The sequence below is a fragment of the Rhincodon typus genome, chromosome 35 (genome assembly GCF_021869965.1).
Source record: "Rhincodon typus isolate 14 chromosome 35, sRhiTyp1.1, whole genome shotgun sequence".
NCBI lineage: Eukaryota > Metazoa > Chordata > Chondrichthyes > Orectolobiformes > Rhincodontidae > Rhincodon > Rhincodon typus.
The window spans coordinates 50,070-70,356 of NC_063366.1; the positions used below are offsets into that span (position 1 = coordinate 50,070).

The 20,287-nt window shown below is 37.9% G+C and overlaps 1 protein-coding gene across 1 annotated transcript in view; it reads left to right on the plus strand.

Moving 5' to 3' along the window:
* Positions 1-20,287, plus strand: part of LOC125486897 (complement C4-A-like) — a 179,844-nt gene that overhangs the window by 43,948 nt on the left and 115,609 nt on the right. The window contains exons 7-13 of the mRNA XM_048616449.1: positions 2,274-2,361; positions 6,861-6,963; positions 8,276-8,402; positions 10,971-11,086; positions 11,534-11,677; positions 19,124-19,321; positions 19,963-20,157. Coding sequence (XP_048472406.1) covers positions 2,274-2,361; positions 6,861-6,963; positions 8,276-8,402; positions 10,971-11,086; positions 11,534-11,677; positions 19,124-19,321; positions 19,963-20,157 — 971 coding nt within the window. The remainder of the gene's footprint in view (positions 1-2,273; positions 2,362-6,860; positions 6,964-8,275; positions 8,403-10,970; positions 11,087-11,533; positions 11,678-19,123; positions 19,322-19,962; positions 20,158-20,287) is intronic.

Sequence of the window (20,287 nt, forward strand, 5' to 3'; positions counted from 1 at the left end):
TATAGTTCTCTGGTTTTTCTTTCCCACCTTTCTTAAGTAGTGGCACCACGTTAGCCAACCGCCAGTCTGCTGACACCTCCCCTATGGCTATCCATGATTTATAAAAAAATCTCAGCATGGGGCCCAGTGATCTTTTCACTAGCTTCTGACGAAGGTCCGGGATTTACCTGATCAGGCCCCAGGGGTTTATCCACCTTTTACGTGTTTTAACATGTCCAGCGCCACCTCTTGTAAAATGGAAACATTTCAAGATATCACTATTTATTTCTCCAAGTTCTCTATCTTCCATATCCTTCTCGACAAAGACACTTCCTGGCACTATTTTTTTACACCAACAAAATCCTTGTTTGAATTCTTTGCTGCCAGCTTTGTATTCTTAAGGGCTCTGTCTCTTTTCAATTTCCTAAACCTGATGCATGCCTCCTAATTTATCTTATCATTCAAGATTCCCGAATCTTTCTACTTTTATCCTTTATTTTCTCAAGAACATGCTGGACCTGAAATCTACTGAACTGATCTTTTAAAAGATTCTTACATTTCATATGTGGATTTATCCTCAAACAGCCCAATGTACATTCACCAATTCCTGACTAATGATGTTGTATTTAGTCTTCCCTCAATTCAGTGCTTTCACCCGAGGTCTACTCTTGTTCTTACCATAAGTAACATGAAACTTACAGAATTATGGTTATTGTTGTTAAGAAAGCTTTCAGGAACCAAGGCATTTATAATTAGAGGCATAGAGTATGAAAGCAAGGAAGTGATGCTAAAACTAAATCATTAGCAATACCATATTTGGATATTGTGTTTGGTTCTGGGCACCTTTTTATTTCAGGAAGGATTTTAAAACCCTGGAGAGGATGCGTAGGAAAGTTACTGGAATAGTACTAAGAATAAGTGATTTTAGATACAAAGAAAGATGACAGAATTTGGGTGTATTCTCTTTGGAGTGGAGAAGATTAAGAGGTGACCTCATTGAGGAATTCAAAATTGTGAACAATTTTAACAAGGAAAAGAAGAAAATTCTGTTTCGTACATTAGTACCTAGGGAACAAAATTTCAAGATTATCACCAGAAGAGCTAGAAGTGAGTTGAGGAGAAACTTTTTTAACTCACGGAGTTGTTAAGATTCGGAATCCCTGCCTGGAATAGTGATGGAGGCGGATTACATATATGGTTTCAAAAGACAGCAGGATATCTGTTTGAAAGTGATGAACTTAGAGGGTTACAAAAATAGGGCTGGAGAATGGAACTAGTTGGGTAGCTGTTTCAGGAGCTGATACAGACATGGTGGGTCGAATGGCCTCCTGTGCTGTAAAACTCTATGACTATCTTTGTGGGTTATATTAAAATAATCAATAGGTCCACAAATCCCAGGGCAACATTACACAGTGCTCACTCAATATTCTAATTGACACCACAGATCTCTTCAGCAGCCAGATCCAAAGACAATTAAGCCAGAGTACTGATACAGGTGATATGGCTTATATGTCTATGAGACACAGGTGCATTTGGCATAAAAAGATAAATAAGTACGTGCCTTTGCGCGCGCGTACACACACACACACATACAAAGACTCTCTTGCACCCATATGAAAATCCATGCTCTCTTCTCATTCAGACAAGCGTATACTTTTGCAATGGGGCAACAACATCCATACAAATTGAACATCAGGAGCATTTGCACCTTCGTGCACATTTCTGCAAGCGTCCTCTTACTTACATCAGTCAACACCCATGGCCATACAGGTCTTGTGCTAAGATGCACTGATCATTGTGTTAGAACAGTGTTGGTTGGTCCCTTTCCCTTGTTGCGGTTTAATTGCTAGTAGTACTTTACAGCGTAAATTAGTTGCCATGGAATTGTTTCTCATGATATTGTCATCATAAAATACCTCTTGCTTTCACCTTCCAAATCATAATCAGCTTAGCACTAACATTGTCTCTATGCATGCAGATATATACACACACTTACACATATACGCTCACTAGTCATGCAATATATGAATAAAGAATTTAAAATCTTCCCACCTCCAGTGGATTACAGCTCTGAAACTACAGATTCTGCGAAGATGAAAGAAAGAGTCTTGCTCTGGAGTCTTTGAATGTGAGCAAATTAATTATGTGATTGGGACCTCTGTCAACTTCTCACCTGTGGGTCTGGAGGCGAAGTTAATTTGTAATTAGAATGTGCATTGCATTTAAAATATTTTGAACTGTCAGTTTTTGCAAGATGTTTTGCATGGGTGAAACATAACTATCTGCTGATGAAGTTCTCCCCAGGTTTGAAGTCAAGGTACAAGCAGATCAAATGTTCTACCTTGTGACCAAGGAGGAGTTCAAGTTCAAAATAGTGGCAATGTAAGTGAGTCCACAGGTAACACAACAGCCAATATATTTGCAGTATCTTAAAGGATGAAGTTCACTGTGGTCTCTTATGACATTTTGTGTAATATCCAGACTCATTTGACAGTTTGCACTTTATCTTTTTAAATATCTTTCATTTGCAAACTATAGATCCACTCTCATACATTGGTAAATACCTTTATGCAACAAGTGTCAAACTTCCTTGCTGAAAACTCAAGAGACCTGCCTTTGTATTTGACAAGTATGAAAAGGCAACAAAGCTTGCAGTGGATTCGTTAACTGTGAAGGATAAAACCATTGTCTTCCGTCCCTTTTTCAATCTGTGTTCCATACCTAATAACTTCATTCAGCTGCAGGAATAAAGCAGTATATTTGCAATGTTCCAATGCATTGAAGCTCCTCTTCAATACATTGTTTGCAAATAACTGTGTCATTTCTCTTCCTTGTGAAATGAACCTGCCATCACCCGAGATACGTTTGATTGTAATGTTCTACATGATTTTTATTCCCAATTTTAATTGCATCACTGATCTAGATGTACAAGGGTGGCAGATCTATGGAAAGACCAAAGCCTGAAGTTCCTGTTCTAACCAGTCACCAACTTAAGTGGAATTATATCTTGTTCCTTCAGTTTTGCTGTGTCCAAACCCTGGAAATCTCTAACCCAACAGCATTGTGGGTATGCAAAAATCTCAACTTCACCAAATGACGCAATTTTTGATATTGGTTTGACTAACATGCTTATTAATGAGATAAGCACTTCAGAAGTCAAAAACCTCAACTTCACCAAATGACCTAACTTTTGATGCTGGTTTGACTAAAATGCATATTTCAGTGAGATAAGCACTTCAGAAGACTAATATCTCAACTTCACCAAAATGACTTAATTTTTGATGATGTTTTGACCAGAATGCTTATTTCAGCGAGTTAAGCACTTCAGAAGACTAAACTCTGAACTTCACCATATGACACATCTTTTAATGTTGTTTTGACTAACGTGCTTATTTCAGTGAGATAAGCATATCAGAAGAACAAAATCTCAACTTCACCAAATGACTCAACTTTTGCTACTGGTTTGTCTAACATGCTTATTTCAGTGAGATAAGCACTTCAGAACCCAAAAATCTCAACTTCACCAAATGACTCAACTTTTGATGTTGTTTTGACTAACATGCTTATTTCAGCGAGTTGAGCACTTCAGAAGGCAAAAATCTCAACGTCACCAAATAACGCAATTTTTGATGTTGGTTTGCCTAACATGCTTATTTGAGTGAGATAAGCACTTCAGAAGTCAAAAACCTCAACTTCACCAAATGACCTAATTTTTGATGCTGGTTTGACTAAAATGCTTATTTCAATGAGATAAGTTCTTCAGAAGTTAAAAATCTCAACTTCACCAAATGACTTAATTTTGGGTGCTGTTTTCACTAAGCTGCTAACCTGAAATAAATTGGTTAATTTTTTTTCACTTGCCTGATTAGGCCATTTCTCTCATTGATTCTGCTACACTATTTGATCATGGTTGAAATGTTCCTCAACTCCATTCTCCTACTTCTCCCCATGACCCTTTATCCCATTAACTAATCAAGAACCTATCTATCTCTGACTTAAATACATTCAATGTTCTGACCTCACAGCTCTCTGAGAAATTCCTTCTCCTCTTGGTTCTAAATAATCGTCTTTTCACTGTGGGGCTGTGCTGTTGGGTTCTAATCTCTCCAACCAGTAGAAAGATCTTTTCCATGTCCACTCTATCTCTGTATCCTGTATATTTCAATCAGACCTCCCCTTATCCTTCTCAACTCCATCGAGTACAGACCCAGAGTCCTCAACTGCTCCTGATATGACAAGTCCTTCCTCCTGCAATTTATTCTTATAAACCTCTTCAATTGGACCCCCTTTCTAGGCCAGCACACATTTTCTTTTGATGTGGGGCCCAAGACTGCTCGTAATATTCTAAATGCAGTTTTACCAGAGCCTTCTACAGACTCAGCAGTACATCTCTGCTCTTGTATTATATACCTTTTGAATGCATGCCAACATTGAATTTTGCTTCGCCAACTGAACCTACATATTAACCTTAAAATCCTGAACTGGACTCCCAAGTCCCTTTTGGTCTTCAAATTTCCGAAACCTTTCTACTTTTTTAAAAAAAAAACTATACCTTTTAATATTCCTACTAACATGTGTAACCTTACATTTCCTACATTGTATTCCATCTGCCACTTTTGACCATTTGCCTATCATGTCCAAGTCTCTTGCATCCCGGTTTTATCATACAAGGTTTAGATTTCTTGTTAAACTTTGACTGAAGGAAAAAAAGAACAAATATGGCAGAAGCATCCAGAATTAACCTAAAAATGTTGGAATAATCAGATTAAATAATACATTTGAATGAGCAATTATGCACTTTTGGCTATAAATAGCTCAGATCAGGGTGTATTGTCATAAAATTTGTGGAGCTGTTTCTTCTCTGAAGCACTGCTTGGAGCTTGGAAAGTTCTGATGCAGTGAAGTAAGTTGAAGCAGCGTAAGTGCTGCTGTTAGCAGACTTCGAGGTGTTAGGTCAGGATGAATCATTCGCTGACAATGATAGTTCTGCCTCGCTGTGAGAGCTATGAAAAAAGGCCAGAAACAGCAACTGTTTGATGCTGGTGAGAAAGATTGGCACTTGATAAATTCAGTGGTAGCCCACTGAAGCTAGTTGTTTAATTAGTTTGGAACTATGCTGGCAATTATATACTAATAAGCAGTCTGAGAAATGTTGGGAATCAGTCTCATGAGACAAGATTGAACTACTAAAATATAATTAGTCATTGAAGCAGTCCCAGTCAGAAATAGCTCGATGTTGTTTCAAGGCCTTGTCTTCCAACATGAAGAATCCTTTGCTAATTGGATCAAGTTTTAGTGAGATTTACTGACTTACATGAGCCTCAATGGGATCCGTATTGACTGCAGAGCTATTCAAATGCAGCTCTGAGGGTGTTACACATTTGCTTGATATATTTTCCCATTTTTAGAGTTTAAGTTGTACAGACAGTGTATATGGTTTAGAATAATTACTTTAGAAGGTCTGTAAGTCTATTCACTCACTATTCCTTATATTTGTTTTGTTCAGCTTTGCATGTTTTATTTTAGAAAGCATTCTTTGTGTGAGCTCAGACCTCTTCTTTCCACATGCTTTGCTCTTCTGCGCATTCAAATCTTTACCAAATTGTTTTGAATTAAGGTACAGTACAGAGAAGATCCAGTTTTATCATGTATTTTCATTACAGTAATCATAACTTTGTTCTTTAGACAGATACATGAATGGGCAGGGAGCAGAGGGATACAGGTCCTTGGAAAATAGGCGACAGGTTTAGATAGAGGATCTGGATCGGCGCAGGCTTGGAGGGCCGAGGGGCCTGTTACTGTGCTGTAATTTTCTTTGTTCTCTTTTGTTCTTTATAACTAATTTAGCGGCTTATTTATCAACACAATACTGTACCACTATCGATGCAGTTGAAACCACAATTACATTGTAATCTTTCCATATCACAGAATGATGAGGGGATTGATTACAACTTGCATTGACTAGACATAGAGTATGTTGCCAATATTTGGTTCTAATGACTTCAGTAAAGTGAATTATCAGGCATGATGGCATGTCAAGCCACCGATGAAATTAATTTGGTGAAATTCTTTGCACTGCAGAGAATATGTCAATAGGTTGGATGCGGGAAGTTGGAAGGTGATATCAGTATTTTGTATTTTTAAAGTAGAAAATACTTCCCTGCTCTTACAGCCAAAGGGAAACTTTTTTTTTGTTTAAATCTTTGACATACTGTAATTTCTTGCAATGACATTAAATTATAACTCTTCTAACATCACCAAGTTCTCTACAAATTTGTCACTCTAACCTTATTAATTATTCAAAAGAATGTCATCTTCGCAAATTATCATCAGCAATTTCTGCACACAGTTAGCCCAGCATTTTGATTCTTGATTAATTTATTTGTGGATCTCTAATTTTATTCACGTTATCCTAACTATGGTATCTGACCCCAGGTTCTATAGGGTTCCATTCTGTTAATCCAACAACATAACCATAATTGTTGGATTTTTTTTTCAGTCTATAATTTCCCCAGTGGACCAAAAATGAAATATCATCATATCATGTTGTCACCAGTTTGTGTTTGGAAAGGACCGAGGGAATCTGGCAAATTTAACTCCTCATTTTAGCTTAAATGAATTGATATAACTGCATGTTTTTGTTAATAGCATTTCACACTGTGGGACAAAATTTCATGTTGCAATATTTGCAGGGGCTTCCTTCTCCATTCGCTTTACTATAAATCAAATTAATAATCTGTATTGTTTCCTCTGGTTGTATTTAAATGCAGGTTAATAAATGTAACTGGAATTTTTAAGCTGAGGAGAGTAAACACACTAAATTACAAGTTGTGCATATTATAACACTACCTCCTTCTAAGATGAAACTGTTGTTTTGAAAGGCATACATATGGAGAGGCAGTCGAGGGTAAGGCATTTGTGAGATTCGGGATCCTTCACGGAATTAACAAGACGTATGTTGGAGGTCTCGAACAAGAACTAACAGTAACTATGTCTTTATTGCTTTACTTTGTAGACGTAGCTAATTGACAAAAGTATGAATTATACTATGACTAAATGTGGATTAATCATTGCCACCTGTATCTTCCTTGTTTATTTCAACTGTCTGTGCTTTACAAATGGAGAACTGGGAGAAACAAGTTAAGTTTCATATTATGACAGTTTCATAAAGCTCCACTTAAGTTGGTCCACAACATCTCCCTGCATGTTTTAAGCTTTAAATGCTTTTAGAATGACATTTTAACTGTTGAAATTGAGTAAATTCAATAGAGTTTCACCTTAACTTTTCATCCACTCACACACTGATAAGGATTTATTTTCTCTGTCACATGTTTGTTAGAAAATGCAAATCTGTTTTGAATTTTGGACTTAAAGTGATAGAACTCTTGGATTATGCGGCAACATTAAGTCATGGTTTTGCCTCAATATCAGCAAATTTGGCACTTCGAGATTGTTATGCCCTTTAATAAATCATGTCTGATCGGATTGTGATCTCCTCTTCAGTCTCATAACTGCACGCCATTGTCCTTGACTGCCCTTTCTATCACAATTGAAATGAGGTGGAAAAGTGGAAACAAGAAAGAAAGAACAAGAGCAGGAGTCAGACATTTAAAACCACGAATTTGTCCGTGATTCGATTAATCCTTGAATTGTCTGTGGTTTACCTTCATTTAACCATGTCTGTTGCATGCCCTTATTTTAAAAAAAAGATAATGTATCAATCAATATTATTTTCAACTGTAGTTCACAAACTGATTAATAGTGTTTTTGAAGATTGGTTATCCACACCTTCACTAACCTTTTTCTGATGAAACATTATCTGCCATACTGTTGGGTTACGGCTATCCCTAATCCTAACCCAAATGCTCAGTCCAACCCTAACCCTTTCACTGCATAAAACTCTCACTCTAATGTTAGGCATATTCATTTTTTTCTTGCAAATTTCGACAACAACTACCATATCAACTCTTTTAATCACCTTAAAATTCACAATTAGATACACTCTTTTATACTCACAGAATAATGTGATGTTTGAGCAACCTGCTCATAATTTGCCAGTCTCTTTCGTTTTATATTTCTGGGCTGATGGGTACCTTTCCTTGACCAATGTATCCTTGATATGATATGCAGAATTGACTTAAATACGTCACATGATGTCTCAGCAGTGCATTTATATATCTGTAATGTTTTGCTTTAGTATACTATTGTCTTGTGGTTCAAAAGTCAAGCATTTTTTTAAGGCAATTGTCTCGCTTCTATTATTGATATATAAATATATTTTTTTCACCGTTTTCAGTTGGTGAAGGGAGAAGTCAATTCCTCTCTCAACACTCAAAGTCTATTGGAAAAATCCAACCTGATGTCCATTGATGAGCTTGTGGGTCTGCATCTCTATATGGCTGTGACTGCTGTAGAATTAGTCAGTAAGTGAGCTGAATTACTCAAATCCCATGTCAGTTTCTCAGTCCCCAGCCCTTTGAAATGTAATCAAGGAGATATTTGCTGCAGATTTCCTAAAATATATTGCAGATTGCACACCACAACTGCACATGGAAAACAAGATTTAAATGTCTTATTTCCCAGGATGTGGATGTTGCTGGCTAGGCTAGCATTTATTGCCAATCCCTAGTTGCTCAGAGGGCAGTTGAGAGTGAACCACATTGATGTGGGCCTGGGGTCATGTGTAGACCAGACCAGGTAAGGGTGGGAGGTTTCCTTCCCCAAAGGACATGAATGAGCCAGATGTGGTTTTCCCAACAATCAACCATGACTTCATCCAGATTTGCTTTTTAAAACTTCACTATCTGTGTGGTGGTATTTGAACCCCAGTCTCCACAACATTAGCTGAGCTTTTTGGATCGGTAGTGTCACATTTGTACCACTAAACCATTGCCTCATGATTGGTCAACAGAATTATTTGCATGTGTATGTCAGTTGTGTTCAGGTTGTGCTATGGCATCTTTTGATGTATGTATAAGTTCAAGGTTATCTCTAGACCAATGAATTTAGTTAGCACATTTGGCTCAGTATTATACTGAGATGACTCTGTTCAGAGAAAGTCTGAAAATGAGGCCAATTTAAATGGAGGTAAAATATTGTACCGCACAAATGTAAATAAAAAGAGATGATTTCGCTGCATATGTCCTAGACCAGTCTTCATCTTACAGAGTTAGTTCCTGGTTTCACAATCCAGGTTGTTTATCTAAATTCTTGAGGTATGAATTCAAATCTCACAAAAAGGGAAAGCAATGCTGGTCTCAGACGTATTAAGCACAAATTGCTAGTTTCTTTATAATGTGAGAAAAATCTACCCCATGTCTCTATTGACAAAGGAAACCTGCTGGTTCTATGCAACGAGTGACTCCACATGCATGATTATGTGACTCTGAATGATTGGATTCTGTTGTGATGCATTTTTGACAAGGAGTGCTTGTTTACACTGGAGTTTATGCAAATGAAGGGTGACGAGAGAAGTGTCTAAGATCCTGGTGTCTTAGCAATGTGAAACTGGAAAGGAATTTTTCTCTTGTGGGCCACTCTAGATCTACAGGCTACTGTCTCAAATTCAGGGCTAACCATTCCAGGATGGGTTAGGGTTAGGGTTAGGGTTTTGTCTTTTTGGAAGGTTCAGGTGTGGCTTTGGAACTCCTCTGTTCAGAAGACTGTGCAGGCAGAGACAGTAAGTAATAATATCATTATAATGATCAATTCCTGTTAGGCATGGTTTCTAGGAATTTGATGGGAATCGGGAACTCAAAAGAAAAAGGATCAGCCATGCTTGTATTGAATAATGGAGCAGCCTGTAGGGGCTGAAATGAGGTATTTCTACTCCTGTTATTTTGTACAATTGTGTAAGATTCTCAAAGGTGCCCTGGTGTGGACTCAGTTCAAGGAAAAAAGCGATGAAATATTAATGTGGGCGTTTGAATTGGTATTCATAATCTAAGGAAGAATAATATGCAAAATAAAAACATCCACCCATTGTCTTAATAGCTTGTTCTTGGGTGCATTGCTTTCTGCAGTGAAACTTTCAAGTGCAACTTTGTCTGTTAAGAAACTTTGGGATATGCTAGCATGCCGAACTTCAATGCAAGTTGTTTTTCTCTTCCTCTATGCTATTGTGTTTAAGTCACTGTGTTTTAAGGCTATTTGCCCTAATATCATTATGTTATATTTACTTTACAACCATAAGAATATTCCATGGTTATGTCTTTAGAGGATTCATTAAGGGAAAAATATCAATGTTACTGCAAAATATTTTACTTCTGCCCAAAGCAAGCTCTTGCCTCGAGTGAAAAGAATAATTCTTATGTTTACAAATAATTTTCTGTGATTGCATACAAAAAAGAGTATTGGTGTCACTGAAGCAGCCAACATTCATTAGTTATCTTCTTGTTAGCCCCCGAGAAGCTGCTTGTGAGTCCCTTTCCTATACATCTGCTCTTGCTTTGATTTCTTTGACGTAAAACCCGAGCTGTTAAGGAGACACTTCTTGGATTTTCATAGAAGATCATAGAATCCCTACAGTGTGGAAACAGGGTCTTCGGCCTAACAAGTCCACACCGATCCTCAGAGCATCCCACCCAGACCCATCCCCTTATAACCCAGCTAATCCATTCATCCCTGAACACTATGGGAAATTTAGTATGGCCAATCCACCTAACCTGCACATCTTTAGATTGTGGGAGGAAACCCACGCAGACACGGGGAGAATGTGCAAACTGCGCACAGACAGTTGCCCGAGGGTGGAATCGAACCCAGGACCCTGGCACTGTGAGGCAGCAATGTTAACCACTGACTCACCATGCCGCCTACAGTGCAGGATTCATGGTATAGTTCTAACAAATTATTAGATTCACTTCGCTCTGATTCACTTGCTGACCTTGTTTTTCTCAGCGGTAGAGTTCACAAGTTTTGTATGTGCTATTAAAGGAAGCTGTGCTGTAAGAAAAAAAAACTGGTAAATTCACCATATCTCCAATTGTGCACAGGTGGTGAAATGGAAGAGATAGAACTCAGCAGCATCAAATTTGTTTCTTCACCATATGTGATGGATTTGTCAAAAACAAGCCGCTTCTTCTCTCCAATGTCTTTTTTCACTGTCATCGTAAGTAAATATTTAAGTGGTTGATCTATAATTACATTCCACTGCAATCGAATCTTTCCTTCACCATGCCTTTGCAGAATGACCAGAACCGCACTTGCTGCAAAGACAAATACAGAAGATCATAATTTTCTTTTACACAAGTAGTCTCATTGAACAATTTCTTAACATAATCTCTGATTTGCAGATAGCCAAAGGATATTATGGCATTAGAGGCTGCTGTCATAAATAACCTCATTCATTTCAAATGTAGCGCTCTCTGTTGCTTTTAGAGTTTGCGAATGGAACACCTTCCTATATCATAATTGCCAATAAAGAAGGGAACAGAGGGTATAAATTTAAACCACTCAAGGAATCTGATTGAAATAAACCAGGCCGCTATTTTGAAATGGCTGATAAGAATTTAAAATGGATATTCTCATGAACAATTTTGGTTAATTTTGTCAACAGACAACTGTAACCTATCCAGATGGGACTCCAGCTGTCAATGTGCCAGTGAATATTGATGGAGGCCAATCTACAAACACCAATGAGGAGGGTGTGGCTGTCTTTCAAAGGGAGACTCGAGAAAATGTCAGTGTTCTTAGCATCAAGGTGAGCACAATCAATTTTGGGCATTAGTAACTAAATTAGTAACTAAATGTTTTAATCATGTTGCAATGTGGAAACCAAAGCAAAAACTATAAAAACTGTTCTCTTCTGTTCTACTATTTCTGGCTGGCTTACTGTCCTGTTCTACTTCTCTGCCTTTTAACCAATTTATTGCTTGTTATTTGTGGGTTTATAAAGCTCTAACAACCTTCAGTCTTACAATATTATGTCACTTCTGTCATACAAGTAAAATACTGAAGTTTTTGAATGAGCAGAGATGCTCATTACTTTTTGATCTTTTTTTTTCAATGTGATATACTCTTTTGTCAATTCTTCCCTCATATGTATTTTCCATTGTGAAATCAAACATATTATTGCCATTGCTTCACGTCACCTTGAATCATAATGAGACCTGATTGTATCATGATCCCGTTCTGTGAGGATCTTTTGATTACAACATTAAATTGTGCCTGATTCATTACACAGTAATAACTATTAATAAGTTTATGTCCTTAGCCGATACTACACTGTATTTTCCCCCATGAAACTGTCTCGCAAACATTCTAAAAATCATTATCTTCAGCACTCTTAACAATTTTATTATGCCAAACAAATGTGAGTGCCCCAAAATCATCATGTTGCCTCTGCTATAAGCTTCTTTGATGTATTGTTCAATGATCCATCTAACCTAACATGATCGTTAAAGGCCTTTCTTAGAGGTCCCATGAGTTCTTCTCACTCCTATTATCCCTAAGTTCCACCTAAACTGATTCTTTATTATGATCTCTTGAAGACAGATTCTTCTCACATGTGCATTTACTCACACATTAACTCCTCCCTTGTTGACGTGCTGCATGTCGTTACCAAAAGTTGTGCACCCTGGAATATTTATTCCCCCAATCGATGATTTTATAATCCTTCATAACATCTATAAAGTCAATTACAGCAAAATAATTTCAATCAAATTGTCACTAATTAATTTTACTGCATATGTGTTGTGCCTTCAAATAAAGGATAACTTAATTTATTTAATGTCTACTGTTATGGAGAAATGGAGGTTAAATAGAAGCAAAGCCCTGATATTGTCCTTTTATAAGTAAAAAGTAACAATTTATTTATTTAACCCTAACAGTGAACAAATTAGCAGAACTACTAACAAACCAAACAATTCTCCCCTAACTCTAAACTATTCCCTAACTGAACAAAATTCTACTGGTATGCTATTCCAATAAACACAAGTCCCACTTATATGAAAGAAAAAAAGTAAATTAAACCTTAGTCTGTCAAAGCCCACACAGGATGTGTCTTCCGGAATGCTCTGCCTTCTCCACTGTCTTTCCAGTCATAAATGCCTTTCTTCTGCTGATCCAGCTGTCAGGGATGTTTTCTCTGTGAGGGCTGTTACTGGAAGTGACATGGTGGTACCTTTTTTGGATAGGTGGTGCTTTCTTAGAGAACTTAGCAATTTCTTGTGTGAACCCGATGCTTATTTCTCAGATGGTGGTTCACTCTCCCAACAATTTCCAAATACCCTTTCCGTATATATCTTGGATGACATATCAATTTTCTTGGTCCAAGGTTATCAAAACCATCAGATTTAAATTCGATTGGCTTTCAATCACTAAGTGCTTGGTTTAAATTAATTGGCTGATTCTAACTATTTGCTGAAACATCAAAACAAGCCTAAAGTTTCCAATCACCCAACCAATTGATGCATGTTTCCATTTTTAGAACTGGCTGTACGTCTTCAGCCGCATGCAGACAGGTCTTGTTTGTAGAATTTTCAAGAAAAACACTTCACCTCTTAAAGGGACCATGATTTTTTTCACAAAAATATTCTAGCTTCCTGCCTTCCAATTCACAATTACTCCACACAACTTCATAACAGCAGCCCCTTCAGAAAAGCAATGAACCATCATTATGAAAAGATGGCTTCATTTGTTTATAAATCTTAACATCATTATCATAAGATACACAGGTCATTAATCTAAAAGTTACGCCTTTCATATTAATTCTGCATACAGTTAGTTTTGCTATAACATGACAGTTGTGTTCCTGTGCAACACTGCATTATAAAAAATCGTGCTATAGAAATAACAAGGCCTGTGGGAAAAGTGGGATTAGGGGCAGACCACCAAAAACCTCCCTCAAAATTACTCAAAAATCACTCAAAAGCCTAACACAAAGGATAGCGCAATTTGAATAAATGTTTAATTCATATCTAGTAACGAAATAAAAGTAAGTTTAACATTTTACCTAGAAAAAATGTCAAGATGACTTGATGGGGGAGGAGGTTGTACTGTACCTCTCAAAGTATTTCATGACACAGCCCGTGAAATGATCATGTGATGCCGGTGCAGAGACTCTTTCGGCGCTAATATTGTATGTATTCACGACAAAGCCTGTGAAGTGATCATGTGATGTCGACATGTACTGCTCCATGCACCGATGGAATTACGTTATAGCCCATATAAGTTTGTTTTAGAAATAGCATTCCCCTATTCGTCAATTGCATTTTAGCCAACTTGTGTTGACGGAACACGCATCATAGCAGAACCAACTGTATATTGGACCGTATCAGTTCTAATCTTATCTACACATTCTCTTATAAAACTGTGATAATGCACCTGCAATGACATTTTTACAAACTGCAACATGTACAATCTGTAACTTTAAAGCCTGTAACATAAGACTCCAATGAAATAGTCTTGTATTCTTGTCCTTAAATCTTTCCAAAAAGGTGAGAAGGTTGTGGTATGTATACACAATTGTCTTTGAAACATTTGTTTATAACATAAACATTAAAATGTTGTAAGGCCAGTAACAAACGCAATAACTCTTTTTCAATGGTGGAGCATTTTCTCTGGTGGATATTGAGTTTCTTTGAAAAATGACCAAATGTCCTTTCAATTCTGCCATCATCCTCCTGTGTCAACATAGCTCCTACCCCTAAATTGTTGGCATCGATAGTGACTTTAAAGGGTTTCAAGAAATTTAGCGTGGCTAAAACTGGTGCATTAGTCAACACAGCTTTTAAATTCTCAGATGCCTCCTGGCATTGTTCTGTCCAGTGAAATTTCATATTCTTCTTTAGCAAATCCATCAGCGATGCTGTCATTCTACTAAAGTTTGGTATAAACTTCCGTTAGAATCTGCTCAGTCCCAAAAAATTGAATCACCTCTTACTTTGAGGATGGTTTTGGAAATTCCTTGATGGCCTTCATCTTCACGTTCCTTAGGGCCAGCCTTCCATGTCTAATGTTATGTCCTAAGAATGTCACCTCTGCCTTTGCAAATTCAGTTTTTTTTGCTAAATTTATAACCAGTTTTGCCTCCCACAGTCTTACAAAGAGCTCTGCCAACTGCGCTGTGATCTTTCCATGAATGGCTAAAGATCACTAACTCATCTATATAGATGGCACAATTAGTCAATCCTGGTCATGCAGTGCCTGGCTTCTTTAGAACAATGAGTCTTGCTGCCTGATTGGAGAGTTACAGACCTGTAGCCAGCTGCAAAGAAATTGTATAAGTATGGACTCCCCATTTGAATTTAATGATTCCTGTTGTTGTGGGAGTTTGCTAGAAATATTATGTCCAAGCAAAATTAAAAATCACTCCAACAAATAAACTTTATCAAGACAATACATTTGTTGAGGCGAAATTGTGTTCAACAGAACAGCTGGATGTTTTAAATATAGTTGAAGAGACAGGTGTTGTAGAAAACATTGTTGATGTGCAGTTACTGGATCTCCAAATATGTTTGTTAATGTTCTACCAGTAGATTGGAGACAAGAGAACATTTTTAGGACAAATGGGATGTTAGCAAGATAGGTACAATATTGGCTGACAGAAAATGGAATGTTACATATAATGAATATTTATGAACTGAAGAAATATCAGTAGTAGTGTTTCCCAGGTGTTGGTGTTGCTTACTATGCTTTTTCTGATTTAGCTACTGGCTAACTGCATCTCCGAGGCAGAGTTGCAGGTGTATTCATTGCGGAGCATTCATAATGCTAAATATGCCTTTGGGTAGTACATTCAATAGTGTGGTCACACTGCAGGTAAAAAATGAGCAGGTTGAAAGGGCAAGAATGAAAACCACGCAGAGCCGAGGAAGGCAGATGTCTCCTGTGGGCCATTGCCTTTCTTGGTACAGCTTTGGGTAATATTGGGGGCAATGTTTATGCAATGGAAAGCAGTGGGACACAACTTCATGGCACTGTGGGTGGGTCTGCTGCACAAGAAGAACAGTATGGCCATAGTATTAGGGGATTCAATTGTCAGGAGAACAGACAGGTATTTATTATTGTCTGAATGGGACTCCATGATGGTAATTACCTCCCTGATGCCAGGCTCAGAATGTCACTGAATGGCTGTAATGCATTTTGAAGGTGGCTGGCAAACAGGCAGAAATTCTGGCATATATTTGTATCAGTGGCATAGGTAGGGAAGAGGAATGAGTTCCTGCATGCAAAATTTCGGGAGCTCAGAAATATATAATAAATGGATCCAAAGATAGTAATGTCTGGATCACTTCCAGTGCCACATGCTTGTGAGTATAGAAATAAAGGTTAGTCCAGATGAATGCCTGGTTGGAATGATAGCACAAGAGGGATGGTCTGGGATTTTGAGGCTGTTTTAGGTAAAACATGTACAAGGTGGATGGTGTGCAATTGGTAGGATCAGTTTGATGGAATTGAAAGGGATTGGTGTCCTTACGGGGAGGTTTTTGGAGAAGTTTTAAAATAATTTGGCATAGTGTGGAATCATGTTAGAAAGTTTAGTAGAGGGAAATGCATGGCCAAAGTTTGAAGAGACAGCAAGTGACTCAGGAAAGCATGGAAATTATAGGCTAGTTAAAGCATTAGAAATTTTACCAAAGTTGGATTTATGAAAACTTTAATGGAAGGAGTTTGATGAACAAGGCAAATGAGTTGAGGGCACAAATTAAAACATGGCGCCATGATGTTACAACTGTCACTGAAACCTGTTTTAGAGAAGGAAAGAATTGGAAGATCAATATTCTTGGGATATTGAATCTTCAGGCAAGATGAGGAAGAAGGGAAAAAAGGAAGGGGTGTTGCATTATTGATAAGTGAATCAATTACAATGGAAAGCATGGATAACATTTGACAATTCTTGTCCTCAAATGAAGACGTATGAGTAGAGTGTAAAACCGAAACACACAAATGCAATCACATGGCTAGGAGTATGTCAAATCCCGAACAGTTAGAGCAATAGAAGTGCAGTTATGGGTAGGAACATTTCTGTGAAGTGTAAAAGAACGATGATAGTGGGTGGGGATTTCAACTTCCTCAACATTAACTGCGTTAGACTTGTTGTGAAAGGTTTTGAGGGTGCAGAATTCTTAATGTCCCCAAGAGATCTTCTTTTTAAGCCAGTACATGGAAGGCATTACAAGTTACGGGGTGTTCCAGGATCTATTATAAGTTATGAAGCAGGGCAAGTACTTGAAATATTGGTGGGAGAGCTTTTTTGCAGGTGATGAACACAAGGCCAACATCTTCCAATGAAGATAAAGTGAATGACCAAAAAAAAAGCCAAGATACATTTGGGGTTCTGAGTGGTCTTGCCAGCTTGCCAGTAAATAAATCTCTAGGGCTGGATGAAGTGTATCCAAAGCTGGTGATTCCAGCAAGGAAAGATATAGCAGTGATACTGGCAATAATTTTATATTCCACTTTGCTCATAAGAGTGGTGCCAGATGACTAGAGTGAAGCCAAGGTGATACTGTTATTCAAAAATAGCAAGAGTTAAACTGCAGGCCAGTCAGTCTAACCTCAGTTATGAGGAAACTATTTGTAGCAATCAGTGAGGCAGAGACTAATCAATAATATTCAGCATGGTTTTGTTGAGAGGAGGTCATGTCTGACAAATTTAATTTCATATTTCAATGAGGTGTTTAGCTGTCCAGACAAGGGCAAAACAGTTGATGTGTTCCACTTGGACTTCCACAAGTTTCCTGAAGAAGGGTCTCGACCCGAAACGTCAGCTTTCCTGCTCCCCTGATGCTGCTTGGCCTGCTGTGTTCATCCAGCTCTACACTTTGTTATCTCAGATTCTCCAGCATCGGCAGTTCCTACTATCTCTCTAACTCCTCTAATCTGTCTTCGCGACAAGAGGCAATTTTACCTGGAACATTTTGTTGAATACCTTCATGTGCTACACAGTCTTCAGTGACAAAAGCTCGATTTATAATATTTCCACTAAGACTGAGCAAGCGACTTTTGCAAATTCACCATAATCTCTTTGCTCTATTTGTCTGTATTTTTATGATCAAAGCCTCAAATGCTTCCTTAACAATACTCGTGAACTGTCCTGCATGTTCAGTGACTTCTAGACTTGTATAGTCTTTACAGTCCTGCAACTTTCTTAGCATTTAGATGTTTATTTTCTTTCCAGCTATTCTGCTAAAATAAATTACCTTACTTTTCTTCCAGAAAACAGCACACAGTTGCAGAATGACAAAATTGTTATGGCACCATTTCTATTATCTAGTGCCAATCCCTTCCTCCTTCTCTGTATTTCTACACACCATTTCTGTTCAAATAACCATTCAAAGCCTTCTTGAATGCCTCAATTGACAGTGCACTTGCAGGCAGTACATTTTGATACCCTCACTACTCACAGTGTGGAAAAAAACAATTTTTTTTCCTCTCGTCACCCTTGCTTCATTTGCACATTACTTTTAAATCATAGCACTGTCCTTATCTTTTATTTTATAAGCAGTAGCAGCTTCTTCTGATCTCTATCCAATCCACTCCTGATGTCAAAAATGTATCTGAATTCTCCTCTCCATCTTCTCCTTTCAAGGAGAACAGCCCCAAATTCAACAATCCAAACAGTCAACTGAGCTTTCTCTTTCCTGGAATCATTCCTGTAAACCGCATCTTGATGAATACATTTACAATTTACTATCTACTGAGGAAGCAAAAGCTGCCTGTATGCAAACAAAGTCAGTAGATACCTCTTTACAGAACACCAATACAGACTTAAAAGTCAAATTGGTCTTGGATGAGGAAACAACTCATTGAATCACTTTTGTTACCAGTTACTATCATTAGCGCATGTAAATGTTACAAAAGAATTGGAATATTCATGGCTGCGTAAGGGCTATGGTGTATGATTTAACTTTGCTGGACCCTCTAAAGGGTACTTCAACCTCTAATGCACTGGATGTAATAATTAACAAATACACGAACAGAGCAATATCACTGAATGGTGTGTATCACATGATTGCAATATACATAATAAGGGATGTCTCAAACTATACTGCTGTCACCTACCAACAACAATGCCACTTACTTAGATAATGAGTTTAAAAATCCATTTTCACAGTAGCGACAAAACTTCTTTGGGCAGGTATATAAACTGGGATCTCAATTACATCATCATCCAGTAGCCCATTGTTTGTTATTTGTTTAGGTGACGGCTGGTGATGGAAAACCTGGGACGGAATTCCAAGAAACAATGGTGACAGCCCATGTCTATCAATCCCCCAGCAAGAGTTATCTTCATATAAAGGCACCTCACAAGGTGCAGAAGGCAGGTCAATACATGATTATAGAACTGACAGCTATCACAGAACTGGGCAGCGAAGATATTGATTACTTTTACTACACTGTAAGTAAAATTATATGAAATTGTGACTTGCTTGCTTTTTTAGGTAGGACAAGAATCCATTGGCAGTTTGAAGTTACTTCTCCACAAGTACAATGATGACTGAAATATAAACACTTACTAGGACATCAAAGACAACCACACTCTTTGTCTCTATAATTGTGCTGTGGGATCTTCTAAGTCCACTTAGATATGCAGAGAGGGTTGTAGTTTAATATGGCACTCAAATGCAAAATGACCAACAGTGCAATCCTCCTGCGTGCTGAGAAAATTGTCAGCCTGTATTATCATTCTAGCCTTTCAAAAAAGTCTGAAATTGTTGTACTATCTGCAGGTCTTGTGCAGGGATTATCCATGAAATCAGTTGAATAATTGGAATGGCGGGTTTGACTGTGTAAACATCCTCTGCAGAGGCCAGCACAATGTATAACCCTAATATGATGTCACAATTTATGCACTGATTATTTTATCAATAGCTGTTTTGTGCACTGCTTGTCTGCCTCTTCTTCCTGAGTGCCAGGGAATAGGGAACACTAAGGAAAAAAGAAGGAAATGAGGAGCCATTTCCATCCCCATGACCCCTCCCGCCCCCTGCCAATCCCAGCAAATGTGCCATTATTCCCTTACGTCTTTTTCATCCACAGCTCTTAAGCAAAGGCAGGGTGATTGTATCTGATAGGATTCACAAGGCGGATCCTACGAAGCTCCACTTTCAAGTGACACTTGACATGGTACCTACGTTTCGCTTTCTTGCCTACTATTATGTTTCCACTGGAGGAAGAAGGGAAATTGTGGCGAACTCAGTGTGGATTGATGTGGAGGATCAGTGCGACGGGCAGGTGAGCATAAGTCGCTGACTTCTCATGAGTTTTCTTCTGTCTGTAAGTGTTGTTGTATGTTGATCAAGTTATTTGTATCTTAACTCCTGTCTCCCAATTTGGACCTTTCACTGTCAGTCTTTGACACTGT